We start from the raw sequence: 17,878 nt of genomic DNA, 5'->3' as shown, positions 1-17,878 counted from the left end.
CGAAATAATTCAAACTCTGTGTGTGTGTGTGTGTGTGTGTGTGGTGATACAAACTTAAAGAGAGGATCCTAATTAATTACAACGCTAATATATAAGCACACACACACATGTCCATTTTTTGTATAGCATCTAATGTAAGAAATTAAACTGATGATATCACAGCGTCAACAAGGTCATATTTATTTCTAAGTCTTCATTTATTTAAAATTGAGAAAAATTACATGATGATCATTTATTTTGGAACATGTGGCTAGTGATCAAATAAAGGAAATTACAAGTTCATTTGGAAACGCTAGGATATGTGGTAATTTAAACCACATTTTTATTGTGTTGCCAATCATATAGACTGTAAATAAACCTGAAATATTACATATATTTCACTCCAAAGGCTTGAATTATTAACGTAGGAGGAACATCTTAAACCAATAAGCAGAATCTTTGAGATATCTCTTAAGGTTGTTCTTGTAATCTACATACGTTAGTCCAAATCGAACTGCGTAGCCAGAAGTCCACTCAAAGTCATCCATAAATGACCATGCATAGTACCCCTTCACGTTCACCCCTTCCCTAAGATACATATATATAATCAAACACAAATTAATTAGATCAACATAGTTAATATTCAATATATGAACAAGCATTGTTATCATAAAGTAATGCGTGTGCGTGTGCGTGCGTGTGTGTCACTCACTTGATAGCTTGAAGAAGACTTCTGAGATGGCTGTCATGATATGTAATCCTAATACTGTCTTTGATGGCTTCTTGAACTGGTTTTGATGCATTATTTGCTTCAGCAACCCCTACAAATTTTCCTCAAACAAATCGATATTACAATTGACAAAGCTTAAAAAAATAATTATAGACAGAAGTGCTTCTTATGTTGTTTATGAAAAGAAGCCATAAATATGAAAGTGTATAATATATAGTTAAAGTTAATTACCATTTTCAGTGATGTAAATTTGTGGGTTTTGGTATTTGTCCTTTATGTATACCAAAAGTTGATGGAGTCCCTCGGGATAGATATATAGCCAGCTCAAATCAGTCTACAAAAGCAAATTAAGAAGGGGGGAAAAACATACATTATATGTCAATTATTTGGATCCTCTTAATTAAACTGTACAGTCTCATGATTATTATCTGAAGAGAGGACAAGGATAACGATAACTGGGCGACTCGTATCACTATATAATTATTAACTATGCATTTAGTATTCTCATCTTATTTTTCAGGTGTATCTAACATTTCGATTTTTTATATGATGCATCCAGCACCCTAATATTAATATATTAAAAAGTATCCAAATCTGCAGAAGAGGAACTTACCGGGGTACCAATGGGGAGGCCATTTCTTGAGGCTGAGATTTTGGAAAGAAAGTAAAGTGAATTAATATAAAATGTCAGTACATTAATTAAAGGGCAATTTTTGACGAAAGATTAATCTATGATAGTAGAGTTATACCAATAATATTTTAATTTAATTTAATTACTTACTTGAGAAAGTGACATGGATATCAGAAGTGTAACTTTTATTAACAGTGCTGGTAGAGAGAGAATTTTCTGCATAATTAGCAGTATAATAATTGATCCCAAGAAAATCACAAGACCCTTTCAACATTTCTGATTCTGATTTTGTGAATTTTGGGAGCCTATCTCCCACAATAGACCTCATGCTTTGAGGATAGTCTCCATACGTGATAGGATGAGCATTCCTACAATATTATTAACCGATTAGCTTTATATTTGGCTAATTTAAAGTTGATAATCTGAAAAAATTATTATTAATATACTATCTCCGGTCCTTAATATAAAAGCTAATTTGACTTTTAATTTGGTCTCAAATAGAATATCCTAATCCATTTTATCACTTATATTCTTCTATTTTTTTTCAAGATAGTCCTTGTAGTAGTTGCTTATGTTAAAGGTTTTATCAAATAATAGCTCCAACTAATATAAATGATTAGTAAAAGTATTTTAGAAAAGACAACACATATTTATTACAAATAACTAACTTAACAAATTTTCTTAATTTACTCAAATCAGTTAACTAATTCTTATATTAAAGACCGAAGGTAGTATATATATATATAAAAGGGTTAAGGAGCAAATTTGCCCCAATCATAGTAATATTGTCTGATGCGGTTAAAAAATTAATGTTAACCTTTAACATTTTTAATGATAGGAGACAATATTATTATGATTTTAAATTTTCAAAACAAATTTGTACCTTAACCAACTAATATAAACTGTCAACATTTGATTTAATTGATCCAAAACTCAAATTTTTGTTGGTTACCATCCAAAGGAAAAATCTAGAGCTCGATTTGCAGCCTCACGGTTAGCTGCGGCTTCGGACTTGAGCACGATCCAATCTGTCGCCAATGAGATACCCATTTTTCCTTTTTGAGCAGCCTGTATATAAGCATAATAGTTAAACAATTTGGTATCACATATGTTTGTGTAAATAATTTTCAAGAGAAAAAAATTAGAGATTACATATTTTAAACCATAATAATAAAAAGCTGAATCCACATAGAACATGATTTGAAATGAAACCTGATATTTCGTCTTGTAGAGTCTCGCAGCAGCAGCATGAGAAAGAAGGAGATGGTGAGCCACCAGGTAAGGCTCAGTGGCGGAGTCGCCGGCGGTGCAATTTCCGACATAGTTTGAACACCTACTTGGTGCAAAGATGCCACCATTGTAGGCGTTCATAGTGAATATGTGAGGTTCATTTAGAGTGACCCAATCTTTGACTCTATCTCCAAACGTTTTGAAGCAAAAGTCTGAATACTCTTGAAAATCACCCCTAAAATCATCAAGCAATTAGAAAATTAACAAAAATACAAGTATAATGGTATTTGATTCCATCATCTTCAAATATCATAAAACTTTTAACCTTCTATATATAGAGGATTTTTAAAATTTGATAGTATTGAATTCTTCAGCTTAGCTTTGCATTATTAATTGATCTATCATTTCACCAATATTGAAAAATTACTTAAAATACAATCGTATGATAATATCTCATTATTTTAATTGCCAATTCAAATAAACTTAAATTAGTATATGTATATCTTATGAATAATACAATTTGTAATAGAATTTTAATATAAACAAGCATATTACATAGATATAGATTATTTATAGAAGATTGAGTCATTTGGCTCAACTGATACCAAAAACCACTTTAGGTCTTGGTTTAAGTAAGAAATTGTGAGTTTTGACTTTTTATGAATATGATGAAGGTAATAATTTTTTTTTCTTTAGGTGAAGAACAGAAAAGAATAATTTATATAATAATATTACTTACACTACTTTAGGATTGAGAAATCCACCGTACTCATCTTCAAGAGCTTGAGGAACATCCCAATGAAAGAGAGTGACAAAAGGTACTAAACCTACAAGTCAACAACTACAATAATGAGTCAACAAATTTGAAAAAGAAAAAAAAAAAGCTTATTATACATTTCAAAATTAAAGTTCATGTTATTACAGAAATTAATTAGTAATAATTTGGATATTAGTAAATAATTAATTGAAGGGATGGAGGACTTACCATTAGCTAGGAGCTCATTTATGAGATCGTTGTAGAATTTGACGCCCAAGTCATTCACTTTTCCCCTCCCCTCTGTACAAAAGGGAACATGCTAAGTTTTTCTCCATGACATAATTATTTTTGGTAAATAAAATTATCATAATTAATACCAGCGTTTAAAAACAAAAAAAAAAAGTTACCAGGGAAAATTCTGGACCATGAGATGGAGAATCTAAAAGAGTCCAGCCCAATCTTTTTCATCAGCTGAATGTCACTCTGCAATATTTGAAAAAAAAAAAGAAGAAGAAGATTAGCATTTATTTACGCCCATACATCTAAAAATCTCACACTGACTTTTTGAAATGTGAAAAATTTACAGCTGTTGTTAAAAATTTTCAATATTTAAAAAAAAATAAAGAAAAATATTTAATTAATAGTACTAATTTAACTGCAAAAATTGTACCCTGAGTTTTCATAATTGAATTTGATATATGAACGATTTGAAATGAATGTTCCAACTGTTAGCGTAGCAAATTGAATTAAAGTTGATGATTATTATTACCTTGTAGTAATGATAGAAATCGTCGGCCACTGAACCAGTGCTGTGATCCGATATCTTTTCTGCTCATTAATTACAAACCAAAAGTTAATCTTTGTATAGTTTAAGATCTGATCTTTGCTTCTACATTATATGATTAATTAATGGTATCTTTCAATGTTATATACAATGAGATTCAATTTACATCTAAGATTACATGAAATGAAACAAAATATGAGGTTGTGTAGAAACAAATACTCCTTTGGTCCTTAATATATGACCTAATTATTGAATTAATTTTGGTCCTAAATATAATACCTATTTCTCATATTTATCAATTTTTCCTAAATTACTTTTATGGAAATTCCCTCAAGTCTTAACCATAATCAAGTAGAAGAGAGAGAAAGAATATTAAGGAAGATGATTATGGTATTTTAGGAAAAACATGTCATATTTCTTATAATTAACTAACTTACCTAACTTCTTTAATATAATCAAATTAGTTAAGTAAGTCTTATATTAAGGACCAAAGGAGTAATAAAGTTAAGCTCCAAATTGAATAACACAAATACAAGTTTTAAAGCATCATTTCTGGTCCTTAATATAAGAGCTAGTTGACTAATTTAAGTAGATTAAAAAAATCAGTTAAGTTAGTTATTTGTAATAAGTAGGTATTATCTTGCCTAAAATACTTTTACTAATTAAGTGTTATTTGATTAAACATTTAACGTGTGTAACTACTACAAGGACTATCTTAAAAAAATGGATAAATATAATAAACTAAGTGAATTGTGGTCTTATGTTTATAACCAAAGTAAATGTCAAACTAGCTCTTATATTAAAAATCAAAGATAATATAAAATATAAATTACCTTAAGGTCAAAGTTTCAAATTCGAAATTAAGTATTCATTAGTCATAATCTTTATTATCCAAAAACAACAAGGGAGTAAATGTAATTTCCCCTAATTTTTAATTTGTAATAGGGATGTTTTCTCTCTTAATTAAATTATTTAATTATATTTGGTTAGTGTTGTTAATTCTTATAACTTTGCTCTGTTACTATCGTTAGTCCTTATATAAGAGTTAATAGTACTAAAAAATAGAGTTAAATGATTTAATTAGGAAAAAATATACGAATATCAAATTAAAAATTAAAAAACAATGCATGTACCTACTAAAAGATTTTTCCAAAATAAACAGATTTTTCCAAAATAGCTCGAGCCCAAGTCCCCCTTCTTTTTTTTTTTGACCAACCCCAAGTCCCCCTTCTTGGGTCTTATAAGAACGGAATCTAATAATAGCCATATTAAGAAATGTGAAAAAATGGATATAAGGGAAGCTCTACTGTTGTACCAAAAAAAAAGAAAGAAAGAAAGCGATGCCACAAAGAATTAGATATATTGAGCTTTCGTGTATGTTCTCTTCTCAGAGGGTGTTTGGATAAGATTAAGGGGGTGTTTGGGAAATCCAAAACCATGGTTTCAGAAGCATTTTTCCGCAAAACGAGGTAATCTCCTCCACATATTTACTTCGTAATCCATAAAAGCACTTCTGAAACCATGATTTGGTTTTTATCCAAACACCCCCTAAAATCATGGTTTCAGAAGTGCTTTTACGGTATACGAAGCAAATATGTGGAGGAAATTACCTCGATTTGCAGAAAAGTACTTCTGAAAAGTGATTTTAAGGGCATCCAAATACCCCTTCAGAGAGAGATCTAATGTTATGGACTTATAGTCACATGGTATGAAAGTTTTTACTTTAAGTGAAGGTCGTAAATTTAATCCGTTTGTAGTTTCAGGTCATTCATTAATACTATTCTTTTTAATAATTTGAAAAAATAAAAATAAAAGGAGAGAAAGGGAGGGAAGACGGTGGAGACCTGGGTGCTGCTTAGTAAAGGTGTCCCAAATGCTTGGTCCTTTTCCATCAATATTTGCCGCTCCTTCCGACTGTTATTATCAACAAACCAGGAAAAAAAAAATTCAGAAGCTTTTACATGCACATAAATAATTACAATTACAATTACAAATAAATAAATAAATGAATATATATATAGGTACTGTTGATAGAAAAGGACTATTGATGTCATAAATCTAAGAGCTTTGGTCGCTTTACGAGTACAAAAAAGGTTTTAGAAAAGTTATTTTGAATTAAACTCGACAATACTCGACTTGAACAAGTCGATCAAATAATTATATAAGAAAAATATTATAAATATATGTATATATATAGAGAGAGAGGCGCATGCATGCGGACCTGATAAGCAGCAGAACCAGCACCAAAGACAAAGTCAGAAGGGAAGAGGGTTCTATTTAAGGGAACGGAGTAATGGCTGGGCTTTGCATCGCCACCGGCAACCGCCGTGAGAGTGGGGGCGGTGGCCACCAGAAACACACACAGCAGGACAGCAATACCTTCAACTCTCATACCTCCTTAATCTTGATATTGCTACGCACAATTGTAATCACCAACTTATATTCTATCTTGCCTACTTAATTTATAGCCATAAAATCTACAAAATAAATGAGGCAACGCTAATTTAATTTCTTCTCATCTTTGTGTGTGTGGGGGGGGGGTTTAGAGCATGATGTTCGGAATCAAAATTTTTTATTTAGATGTTACTTCTCCGATTCTATTTATAAGTCACTTCCAACATGTTTTATATAAACAAAAAAAATCTTAAATTTTATTAACTTTCATTTAAAATTTAACAACTTTTCAACTTTATCCCTATTTAATATACATTATACCTCAAATAAACAAAGTTATCATAATAATAAATAAGGGGTAAAATTGTATATTCATATAAAAATTTTCGCTCAATACCCTATAAATAGGACCAAAAAATATTTTCTCTCTCTACTCTATAAATAAAACCAGACGAGTATATTAAATTGAAAAAGTGGATTTAAATTAACCTAACTAATTAATTTTTCCAGCTACTTACCATTTCGGCCCCCCTGCCCTATACAGGTCTTTAATAAAGTGGGCTCCCTGGTTCCCCCGCCACCCCAGGTCACAACCTCCCCACTACGTAAATTACGTAAATTTAAAAAAAAAAAAAGCACCATATGATATTATAAAAATACTACCTACAGCTCTTAGTATAAGAGTTAGTTGACTAATTTGAGTATATTAAGAAAATTAGTTAAGTTACTTATTTGTAATAAACAAATGTTGTCTTTTCTAAGATATCCTTACTAATCAAATGTATTAATTAGAACTATCATTATTATAAGAACTACATTAAAAAACTAAATAAATATGAGAGACAAAATGGATTGGGATCTTATATTAAGGACCAAAATATAATTTAAATAAAGTCTTATATTAAGAACTGGAGGTAGTATTTTTTTGAAAAAATAAAGGGAAAAAAACAAGAAGATGAACATGTACAAAAGAAAAGGTCATTGGAAGTCCCACTGGGACTATTAATTGTTCATGGAAATGCTTATTACTGTGTTTTACTATATGTAAGAACTTAGAGGATATCGGTAATGTAGTTTTTTTTATGCCATCATCTATAATGTAATTTAAGATTGAAGAATTTGTAGTATTTTGGCTTTTATAGCTTCAGGAGCTCCTCAAATACTAATACTATAGCTGTAAAAAGACTCCATGCATTATTATTAATATATTTATAATCATTATTTTATTTTATTAATTGCAAAAATATAAAAATATTAAATTATTAATAAAAAATTAATTTTACACGATTATAAAACTAAAACTGTAATAATGCGTGCAGTGATTAATAATTTATTAGGTCTTTTGGGGGGGGGGGGGCGTTGGGGTAAGGGGGAAATAGCTTGAACCCTTTTATCACTTCGGGGATGAAGGGCTCTAAAGATTTGTCTGTGTTTTAAAAAAAAAAAAGGGGGGGTCTTTTTTTTTGTTTTGCAAAAGAGTCGATTTGATTTGAGATCGAATTATAAGTAATTGTAAACAATATTTGTATTAATGATAGTGAAAGGTCATATATTTAAATTTTATAGAAAAATTTAATATTTGAAAAACTACTATTTTTTATAGAAATTTTGTTTAAAAAAACTACTTTAAACGCTATTGATAGCATTTAAATAGAATAGTTTTTTTTCTTTCTAATAATTAAATATGAGAAACAAAATAAATTGGTGTTTTATATTTATTACTAAATTAAATGTCAAATTAGCTTTTATATTAATAATTAAAGATAATAGATAGTCGGAAAAAAGTTATACTTTCTTGTTTGGTATCTGATCCTGATACTGTCTTTAATGGCTTCTTGAACTGGTTTTTGAAGCATTATTTGCTTCAGCCACCCCTACAATATTTTCCTCTAAACAAATTATTGTACGTATATATTATATGCTTTTTGAGTAAATGTATTATTTAATAATACAGACAGCTCTTTTCGATATATAAGTTGCTTATTATAAAAAGAAGTCACATGAGACTTGAAAGCTAATTGAAAGAGTTTAATATATATATACCATTTTCAGTGATGCAAATTGTTGGGTTCTGGTATTTGTTCGTCACATATACCAAAAGCTGATGGAGTCCCTTGGGATAGATATAAAGCCAACTCAAAGCAGTCTACAAATTAACAGCAAAAAACAACTCTCCATATATAAATGGCCCAAAAAAAAGAAAAAGGTTACAGTGTGATCTGTGTTCGAAGAGGAGATAGACATATAGTGATAAAAAGAACATAGCGGCGTACCAATAGGGAGACCATTTCCGGAGGCTGATATTAGAAGAAAAATGAAGTGAGTTTATGTATTAATCACACATATTATTTAAGGTTTGAAAGATATATAATAGGGAAGTTTTTATGAGATACTTGAGTTATAAGCCAATAATATCTTAATTATTTAATTACTTACTTGAGATAGTGGCATGCATATCAGAAGTGTAACTTTTATTAACAGTACTGGTAGAGAGGGGATTTTCTGCGTAATTAGCAGTGTAATAATTGAGACCAAGAAAATCATAAGATCCTTTTAACAGTTTTGATTCTTCTTTTGTGAATTTAGGGAGTCTATTTCCCACCATAGACCTCATGACGTGCGGATAATCTCCATACGTGATAGGATTGGCATACCTGCACAAAACCATTAGCTTTATTCACTTTGGCTAATTTATATAAATTTCATAATTTATAAAAGAATATATCATCATCATCATCATCATCATCAAAACGTAAACATAATGAACTAGTCTACACCATTTAAATTTGATTGAGCGGTCTAAAACCTCAACAAACAGAACTCCCATGCTTATCTGACTTACCATCCAAGGTGAAACTCTAGGGCTCGGTTTGCAGCCTCACGATCTGCTGCAGTTTCAAACGTTGGCACGATCCCATGTGTCGTTAATGTGATTCCTATTTGTCCTTTTTGGGTAGCCTATAATTGTAATGAATCATTCAGTATATTAAAAAAGAAAAAAGTACATATATATATATGGGGAATGCTTTTCTGATTCTAAATATATGAGTAATTAAGAAACAATTTTTTATCATAAATGCAGGTCTTCGATCAATTTTATTTATCATATTTATTATTTTTCCTTCAAACTAAATTTATCTGACTTATAAATTTATATCTAAACTAATATTACATGTGAGTATTTTGAGAAGATTATATCGTATTTGTTAAAATTAAATAATTTTTTTAATTTATCTAAATTAATTAGTTAAATTACTTTTATATTAAGAATCAAATCGAAAGAGTCCAAAAAGTTGAATCGACATGCTAATTTCCCAAGGCTAAAAGAGTATGATTTGCAAGGGAACCTGATATTTGGTTTTGTAGAGTGTAACAGTGGCTGCATGAGAAAGAAGCAGATAGTGGCCCACCATGCAGGGCTCGGTGGCAGAGTCCCCGGCGGTGCAATTTCCGACGTAGTCAGAGCACCTGCCTGGTGCTGAAGCACCATCGTTGTAGCCTCTTACAGTGAATATGTGAGGTTCATTTAGAGTAACCCAGTATTTAACCCTATCTCCAAACGCTTTGAAGCAGAAGTCAGCTTAATCTCGAAAATCATCCTTAATATAAAATCATTAATCAATAATTAACTTATTATTTCACTAACACATATATAAAGAGATTTGATGTACAATGATGTAACATTTACACTATTTAGGATTAAGAAATCCACCATACTCATCCGTGAGAGCTTGAGGAACATCCCAATGAAAGATTGTGACAAAGGGTAGTATTATACCTATACATCAACAATGACGAAAAATATTCCTATTAATTTCGGAAAAGTGCATGCTATCATATTACAGAAATTATTAATTAATAACAATTTGGATATTAATAATTAATAAGTGAAGGGATAGAGAGACAGAGCCTGACCATTAGCAAGGAGCTCATTTATAACATCATTGTAGAATTTGACACCCCACTCATTCACTTTTCCTTTGCCCTCTGCAGTATTAAAAACAAATAATAATTATTTTTAAATCACTTTGATCAATATTATGCAAAATTATCTTTACCGTCGTCTAATTAGAAACAAAGAAAAAACTTACCAGGGAAAATTCTAGACCATGAGATGGAGAATCTAAAGGAATCCAGACCAATTTTTTTCATCAGTTGTATGTCACTCCGCAAATTAAATATGCATTTTCACTCAAAAATTATATTTGTGCGTGTGTCTATATATATATATATATATAAGGGTTGGGGAATATTGATAAGATAGATATGAGAACCTTGTAGCGATGGCAAAAATCGTCGGCCACTGCACCAGTGCTGTGATCTGAGATCTTCTCTGCTCATTAATTAATAATTACACATAAAAAATCAATATTTATCTGTATAGTTCAAGATTTGATATCTTGCACTCTAATTTTTGTACATATTCCCTCTACTAATTAATTAAACCTTTCACAACACATATCCCAATGAGATTTACTTCACATTTAATATTGCAGTGTTTTCAATCGATCATTCAAAATCCTTTGTTTTTGTCTTTGTTCATCATGGGCCTTATGATATGTGTTCAAGGGATCTCCAGATTTCAGATTATGGTATTAATTTTATATTTTATTATTGATATTAATCTTAAAAATTGGGTAAATTTTGTGTGTGTGTGTGTGTGTACTCTGGAGGGGGAGAGAGGCCTGGGTGGTGCTTATTGAAGGTGTCCCAAATGTTGGGTCCTTTTCCATCAATATTTGCCGCTCCTTCTGACTGTGAACAACCACATTTTTTAACATCACAAAACCATTATCAGTTACCCAGAAACTTCTATACATGCATATCTTGCAAGAAAAGAGAAGGATTTTATTTGCATTTTAAAGTTTCAAAGTGCTGGATATTTATGTACAGAACAGTCGAAGATGACTGTGTGTGTGTATATATAAAGCCATGAGGGAAAAGGTTTCTATTGAAGGGAACGGAGCATTGGCTGGGCTTTGCCGCTCCACCGGCGGCGGCCGAGCTGAGAGTGGTGGCAGTGGCCACCAATAACACACACAGCAGGAAACCACTACCTTCAACTCTCATCTGCTTTTGCTGTTGCTACATTTGTAGCAATACTCACTATTATTTATAGGTATTATATATGGAGTTTAAAACAATCACAAAGGAGGCACCTAATTCCCTTCATTATTTATCAATATTTCGGCTTATTAATTTGCTATGCGCCATACATTTATTTATTTAGGTACGTACTTAATCAAAAAGTCGACTTAAATCAACCTAACTAAACTATTTACTTTTTTTTTTTGGCCAGCTGTATTTTTATACTTCTCTCCCCACAAGTCCTGCCCCGGTACCACCACAGCCTCCTTTGTTACCGTATGCTTCCTTCAATTCCACGTATGATTAAAAGTTTAATTGAATTGTGTGAATTTTGGGCTCACTTGTTATGAGATACTTCTAACATTTTTACACATATTAAAAAATTATTATTATATTTATTTATCAAAAGAATTATACACTATCTTTATTAATAAAATGAATATTTTGTTAAAAAAATAAAATGAATATGAAGCCTCCACTCACAATTCGTAAACAAGTCGACAGAATTTTACAGGCAAAATGTTTTTTAAAAAAATTATTGGATACTTCTTTATGACACCTTATATTTTGAATCAAGAAATCCTTTTAGGAGACTTCTTAAGAACAGAAGGGAGTATATTATAATATAGCTACAATGAATTATAATTTCATTTTTTTTATTAATAAATCAAACTCACATGCATAAAAACAATAAAACATACATCTTTTTATAAACAACTAATTTAAGTGTTATTTTTTTAATCTCTATAAATCAATTATCAAGTTTTTAAATTTAGCATAAGAGAGAGTATCGTTTTTATTGACGATTCACATTGGTGATATGCTGATTTAAATATTTTATGATTTTGAATTATGAAAAAATGACTTGGGCCATCTGATCCGGAACAGCCGAGGGCTGGATAGAGGTGGGGCCACATATTTAAAAGCCTGTTTTAAAATGGGGATGTGAATCACTTGGTGTTAGGGAAAGTTTGGTAACCCTAAAAAGTATTTTTGGAAAACACTTTTTTATAAATCCAAGTAAATTTTTCTACATATTTACTTCTTATACCGTAAAAACACTTTTAAAATCATGGTTTTGTTTCTACCCAAAAATTCCCTTAATCTTTAAGAGATAATAAAATACGATAGTTGGTTTTTCCAGCTTAGCTCTCCTTTGTATCAACAACAACAACAACAGGCCTTATCTCACTAGGTGGGGTTGGCTACATGAATCACACAACGCCATTATGCTCTATCAATGACAAAGTCTTTAGATATGTTGTTGACTAGGAGATCTCTTTCAGTGATTTTATTGAGCGTTTTTCTCGGCCTTTCTTTGCTCATTTTTATGGAACTCCATACTGTATGATATACTCTCCTCATCGGGGCCTCCAATGGCCTTCTCTGCACATGCCCAAATTACCTCAAGCGATGTTCAACCATTTCTATACGATAGGTGCCACACCGACTCTTCCTATGATATTTTCGTTTCGGATCTTATCTTTTCTTGTATAATTACACATCTATCTCAACATCTTCATTTTTGCTACCCCAACTTTATACTTTTGTTTTTCCTTTATTGCTTAACATTCACTATCGTACTGGTCTTATAGTAGTCTAATAAAATTTTTCCTTAAACTTCTCAAGTACCTTTTTATCGCAAATAACTTTGGTAGCCTTCCTCTCTTGTATAAAAAAAAAATAAATACAGAGAGCTCATGTGTGGGCATAAACAGTGTTTGATTTTTTGTTTTAAACATACAGTTCTTTCTCTTTTTTAAATCAAGACACACATTTTCTAGTCTAGTATTTGTTTGAAATGACAGTAGAATTATTAAAAAAATAATTTTTCAATTGTAATTTATAAAGTAAATATGTAAAGAAAATTATTTAAAATTATTTGAATAATTGCTTTTGGAGTACCCTATTATGATCCAAACAAACACTAAATTGATACGTGTGCGCATAAGAATTTGGATTTAAAGCGACATATATATACCATCTTTTTTAAGATTCATTAGTAAAAAGATATTACCTATATTGTAATTATATTATTTTCCGAATTTTTATATTTTAATAGGTAACCTGTTTTATAGATTGAAACATGATTCTTTCGTAGAAATGTTATTTGAGCAATGTTTGTCATAACTTGTAAGGCTATAAGACCAAAAATCATTTTTCCCCATATTATTTACAAGTTGTAAGGTATTTTTTATTTAATTTCTTGCTTATGATCAATTTATTCCACAAGGTAACTATCCTATATTCAAATGCTTGCATTGATTTAAAAGAACTGGAAAAAATTATGTTCATTTTGTTCAATTGCAATTATATCTTTAAAGAAAAATTAATCAATTAACCCTTATAATCTTACTGAGTTCGTAACTTAGTCCTTATAATTTGACTCGTCTCTTGACTCAATCCTTAAATGCCCCATTTAATATGATAGAAGAGTTTTTGATGGAAGTGGAATTAGAATTAGGAGTGGAAGAGGAAATAAGTTGTAAAACATGTTTGGTACAATCATAGAAGTGGGATATAACTTTAAATTGAAATATGCATTAATAAAATAAAAATACCAAATTGCCCTTGGAATAAAAATCTCCCTGCCAAAAAAAATCTCCTCCACCACCATATGCAAAACACAATCAAAGGAACCACCATCGAACAAGTGATTTCAGTTTGAATGGGAGATTCACAAGCTTCAGCTTTGCATATTGCAATTACAACTTTAAAGGAAAATTAATCAATTAATTCCTGTCATGTTACCGACTTTGCAACTTAGTCCTTAATTCTTACTATATGACGTTTCGTGACTCAATCTTTAATGCCTTGTTTGATATGAAGAAAGAGTTTTTGACGAAACTGAAAGTAGAATTGAAATTGGAATTGGTACTGGAAGTGAAAGAGGAAGTGAGTTTTAAAACATGTTTGGTACAACCATGGATGTGGAATATAAATTTTAACTGAAATATGCGTTAGTAAAATGAAAATACCAAATTGCCCTTGGAAAAAAATCTCCCTACCGAAAAAAAAGTCTCCTCCACCCCAGATGCAAAGCACAATGGAAGGAACCACCATCGAACCAGTGATTTCAGCTTGGATGGGAGATTCACAAGCTTCAGCTTTGCATATTGCAAGCTTTATTTTGAGATTCACAAGCTTCAGTCACAAATGAAGAACAGGAAAGTGGAATGGAGAAGACGGGATCAAAGGGGGATGAAATGTGGTGGTAAGTGAGGAGGCGTGGAGAAAGGAAGAAGATGAGATCTGGTGGTGAGTGAGGAGGCATGGAGAAAAAGAGGAGATGAGATCCTCGCTGCTCCTCCTCCGTCACCGTCGCTGTGCTCTCTACTCCAGATCCAACGCCAGCAAGAGCATCGTTGGGGCCTTTGAGAAATCTAAGAGCTTCGGCCAAGGAGACGTGGTCCATCATCGTGCTCACTAGAGTCGTCGCCGCCAGCCGTCGTTATGCTCGTCCGAGTTGTTGCCATCCGCCATCATGCTAGCTGTGGTCACTGTTGCTGGTGGGCGTCAAACAGAAGGAGGGGTAGGGATAGGGCAAAATGGTCAGAGACCAGTTCCATAAGAAGTGGAACTATTTATGTTTTAACAATGTTAGAATATACTGAGTGGGAATGTTCCCCACCAATCTTAGAGGACGACCATGATAAATCCCCCGCCCCATATCGCATTGAAGAAGTTGAAGGTAAAGGGCTATTATACAAGTTGCAGCATCTGGGGACTCTTTGCACTGTTCGTTCGCTTGCAATTCTTTTGAGCAAGAAGCAAGTGGTGGCCGACAAGGTACGGCTCCGTGGCGGAGTCACCGGAAGTGCATGTTTCTGACGAAGTTAGAACATCTTCCCGGTGTGAAAGTGCCGATGTTATAGCTGTTGGGACTAGATGCATAGGGTTCATTCAAAGTAACCCAATGTTTAACTCGATCAACAAGAGTTTTGAAGCAAAAATCAGCATGCTCATGAAAGCCCTAACTAGATCAGAACATTAATTAAAAAAAAAAAAGAAGTGTCACTTACATTGTTTTAGGGCTTGGGGGAGATCCCAATGGAAGAGAGTCACAAAAGGTGTTAATCCTGTATATATGCAATAAGGGTTTGGCTTCCCTCCGCTGTATTTATCCTCCGCTACCTGTCCGCTGCTTGCATACGGCACTGTTTTTAGCAAAATGGAAAGAGAACTAGAATTGAAAAAAAAAAAAAAAAGACCAAGAGGATTTGGCAAATGGACAAAGGCAAAATCATTCAAGCGAGAGGAGAAAATAACTGTTCATCCCTATTTGTGGGACCCGCTCACCTCCAAAAGATCAATTAAATACCTTTTTTTCCCCCATCAATTAGACAAATACATAAGAGAAAGAGAAAACTAATTAGCTTTTTAGGTTAAGGTATAAATACGTAAGGGTGTTATATTCTTGACCATGAGATGGAGAATCTGAAAGAGTCAGATCCTATCCTGTTCATCTGTTTGATGTCACACTGCAACAACATGCATGCCGCCACATATTTATGTTAACAAATCACGATTTAGTATTTATTTGTAGGGCCAGAGCAAATATCAATGATGGAAGCACTCTGATGGGCTAACATTCACATTGAGGGGTGAAAGCTACACACTTTACTGTTATGAAAAATCTCAACAATAAGTGAATAGTTAAAACATATTATTTTTATATTGGGATTTGTTATTAAAAGCTACTCAGTTATTATGAGATTTTTTAATAATTATCTTTCTTTTTTGAGATCTTATAGCAATTCTTCCTTTTAAATGTAAGGTTATCCTATCAACCTATTCCTATACCTAAAGAATTAATTAACTTATTTATCTATAACTAATACGCAGAGAGCTAGACTTCAATTTGGAACACTTTTTCAATAATAACCTTGCCGTTTAATGATTAAATTTAATACACATGAATGAAAATTTCCTAATAAATATGAGTATTATGAGAAAGAAAAAGAAATAATGTAGCAGATCAGAGAAAATGACACCTTATATTTAAAAACAAAACTAAAACACTCAAATGAACCTTATATTTCGAACCAGGGTGTGGGGATCAGACAAAAAATATTAGCAATAATGAAATAAAAGTGATGAAATTTAATTTGTACCTTGTATCGATGGTAAAAATCTTCTGCAACAGCACCATTACTGTGATCCAAAATCTTTATTATTTCTACATGTATACCAAAATTATTCACACATGTTAGCAGCATTTATGCATACATAGTTTGACATTTTTCTAAGTACTGTATAAGATATGAAGTGCAAAAGAGAAGAAAGATAGGGAACCTGAGTGCTCCTTAGTGAAGGTGTCCCATATGCTTGCTCCTCTTCCCTCAATATTTGCCACTCCTTCTGACTGAAATCATCACAATTTTTAAAGATCAAACAAGAAGTGAAGAAAATTAATGATGTGATGATAATAAACGAACAGTATTGAAACAGAGTTCTATTGAAAGGGACATAAAAATGACCTGGCTTACGATTCTCAGTGTCTCTCAGCACCAAGAGGAAGAAGATGATGACGACGTGGCACGACTTCAATTCAGGGTTTTCAATTCTCATGCTCGACATTAACTATTTTTCTCTTTTTTGCTCCTATATAATTCAATGGCGCGCTCCAAGAGGCACTTCTATTTAAACTGCCAAAACTTAGGGCATTTCGGAAATTACGTGGCAATGTTTATAATATAAAAATTATTATATATATAGGCACCAATTATGGTCATCCTAATCAGACCTGACCATATATAATCCTCGAATCTAACATAGTATTAGTAAAAAAATTTCTTATGATTAATTAGTGTCTATGTCCATTTCTTTTCATTGTTTTCTTCTTTGTGTTTTCGAAATCTTTCTTTTAATTTTTATCACATTGTTTTCATGCACCACATCATCATGTCTGAAGGAAACCGTGTCTGATTGAGAATATAATTGTACTTTTTTACAATTTTACATAGGGAAAATAGTTAAAAAAAAGAAAACCTTAGAAATTAAAAATTTGTATACAGGGACACGTTCACAAAAATTGTTGTCACTTACTTATCAAGTATTGTCAAACCAATACTGATATTGTAACAAGTCTCTGTTTGCAATTTTTTTTTTATTTCTAAGTTTTTTGTTCTGCAATTTTCTCCTTTTACATATGTATTACATGTCTAAAGGTTCGATTAGGTAGGTATGTGAATGTTTTACTGTCAACATAAAATTAGAACGATATATATTCACATATTGTGAACGTTATTATATATGAACAACTAAGTTTTATGGCATAAACGT

At 31.6% G+C, this 17,878-nt stretch overlaps 1 protein-coding gene and 1 pseudogene across 1 annotated transcript; both read right to left on the bottom strand.

The window, feature by feature from the left end:
* Positions 1 to 231: 231 nt before the first annotated feature.
* LOC114754991 (vicianin hydrolase-like) lies at positions 232 to 4,155 on the bottom strand. The gene is made up of 11 exons (XM_028943859.1): positions 4,097 to 4,155; positions 3,735 to 3,810; positions 3,556 to 3,627; positions 3,310 to 3,397; positions 2,553 to 2,805; positions 2,293 to 2,408; positions 1,491 to 1,708; positions 1,323 to 1,354; positions 941 to 1,043; positions 692 to 800; positions 232 to 567 (listed from the first exon to the last, which is right to left on the bottom strand). Exons 2-11 carry the CDS (start codon positions 3,793 to 3,795, stop codon positions 399 to 401), a joined length of 1,221 nt encoding a protein of 406 aa, XP_028799692.1. The 5' UTR covers positions 3,796 to 3,810; positions 4,097 to 4,155; the 3' UTR covers positions 232 to 398.
* A 4,107-nt stretch (positions 4,156 to 8,262) lies between these two features.
* LOC114755056 (vicianin hydrolase-like) lies at positions 8,263 to 11,254 on the bottom strand (annotated as a pseudogene).
* Positions 11,255 to 17,878: the final 6,624 nt, after the last annotated feature.

This window comes from Neltuma alba, unplaced genomic scaffold, assembly GCF_004799145.2.
Source record: "Neltuma alba isolate B1F8T4 unplaced genomic scaffold, ASM479914v2 tig00010229_pilon, whole genome shotgun sequence".
Lineage (NCBI taxonomy): Eukaryota > Viridiplantae > Streptophyta > Magnoliopsida > Fabales > Fabaceae > Neltuma > Neltuma alba.
The sequence above is the reverse complement of the archived record's forward strand: the minus strand, read 5'-3'. Positions and strand labels throughout refer to the sequence as shown.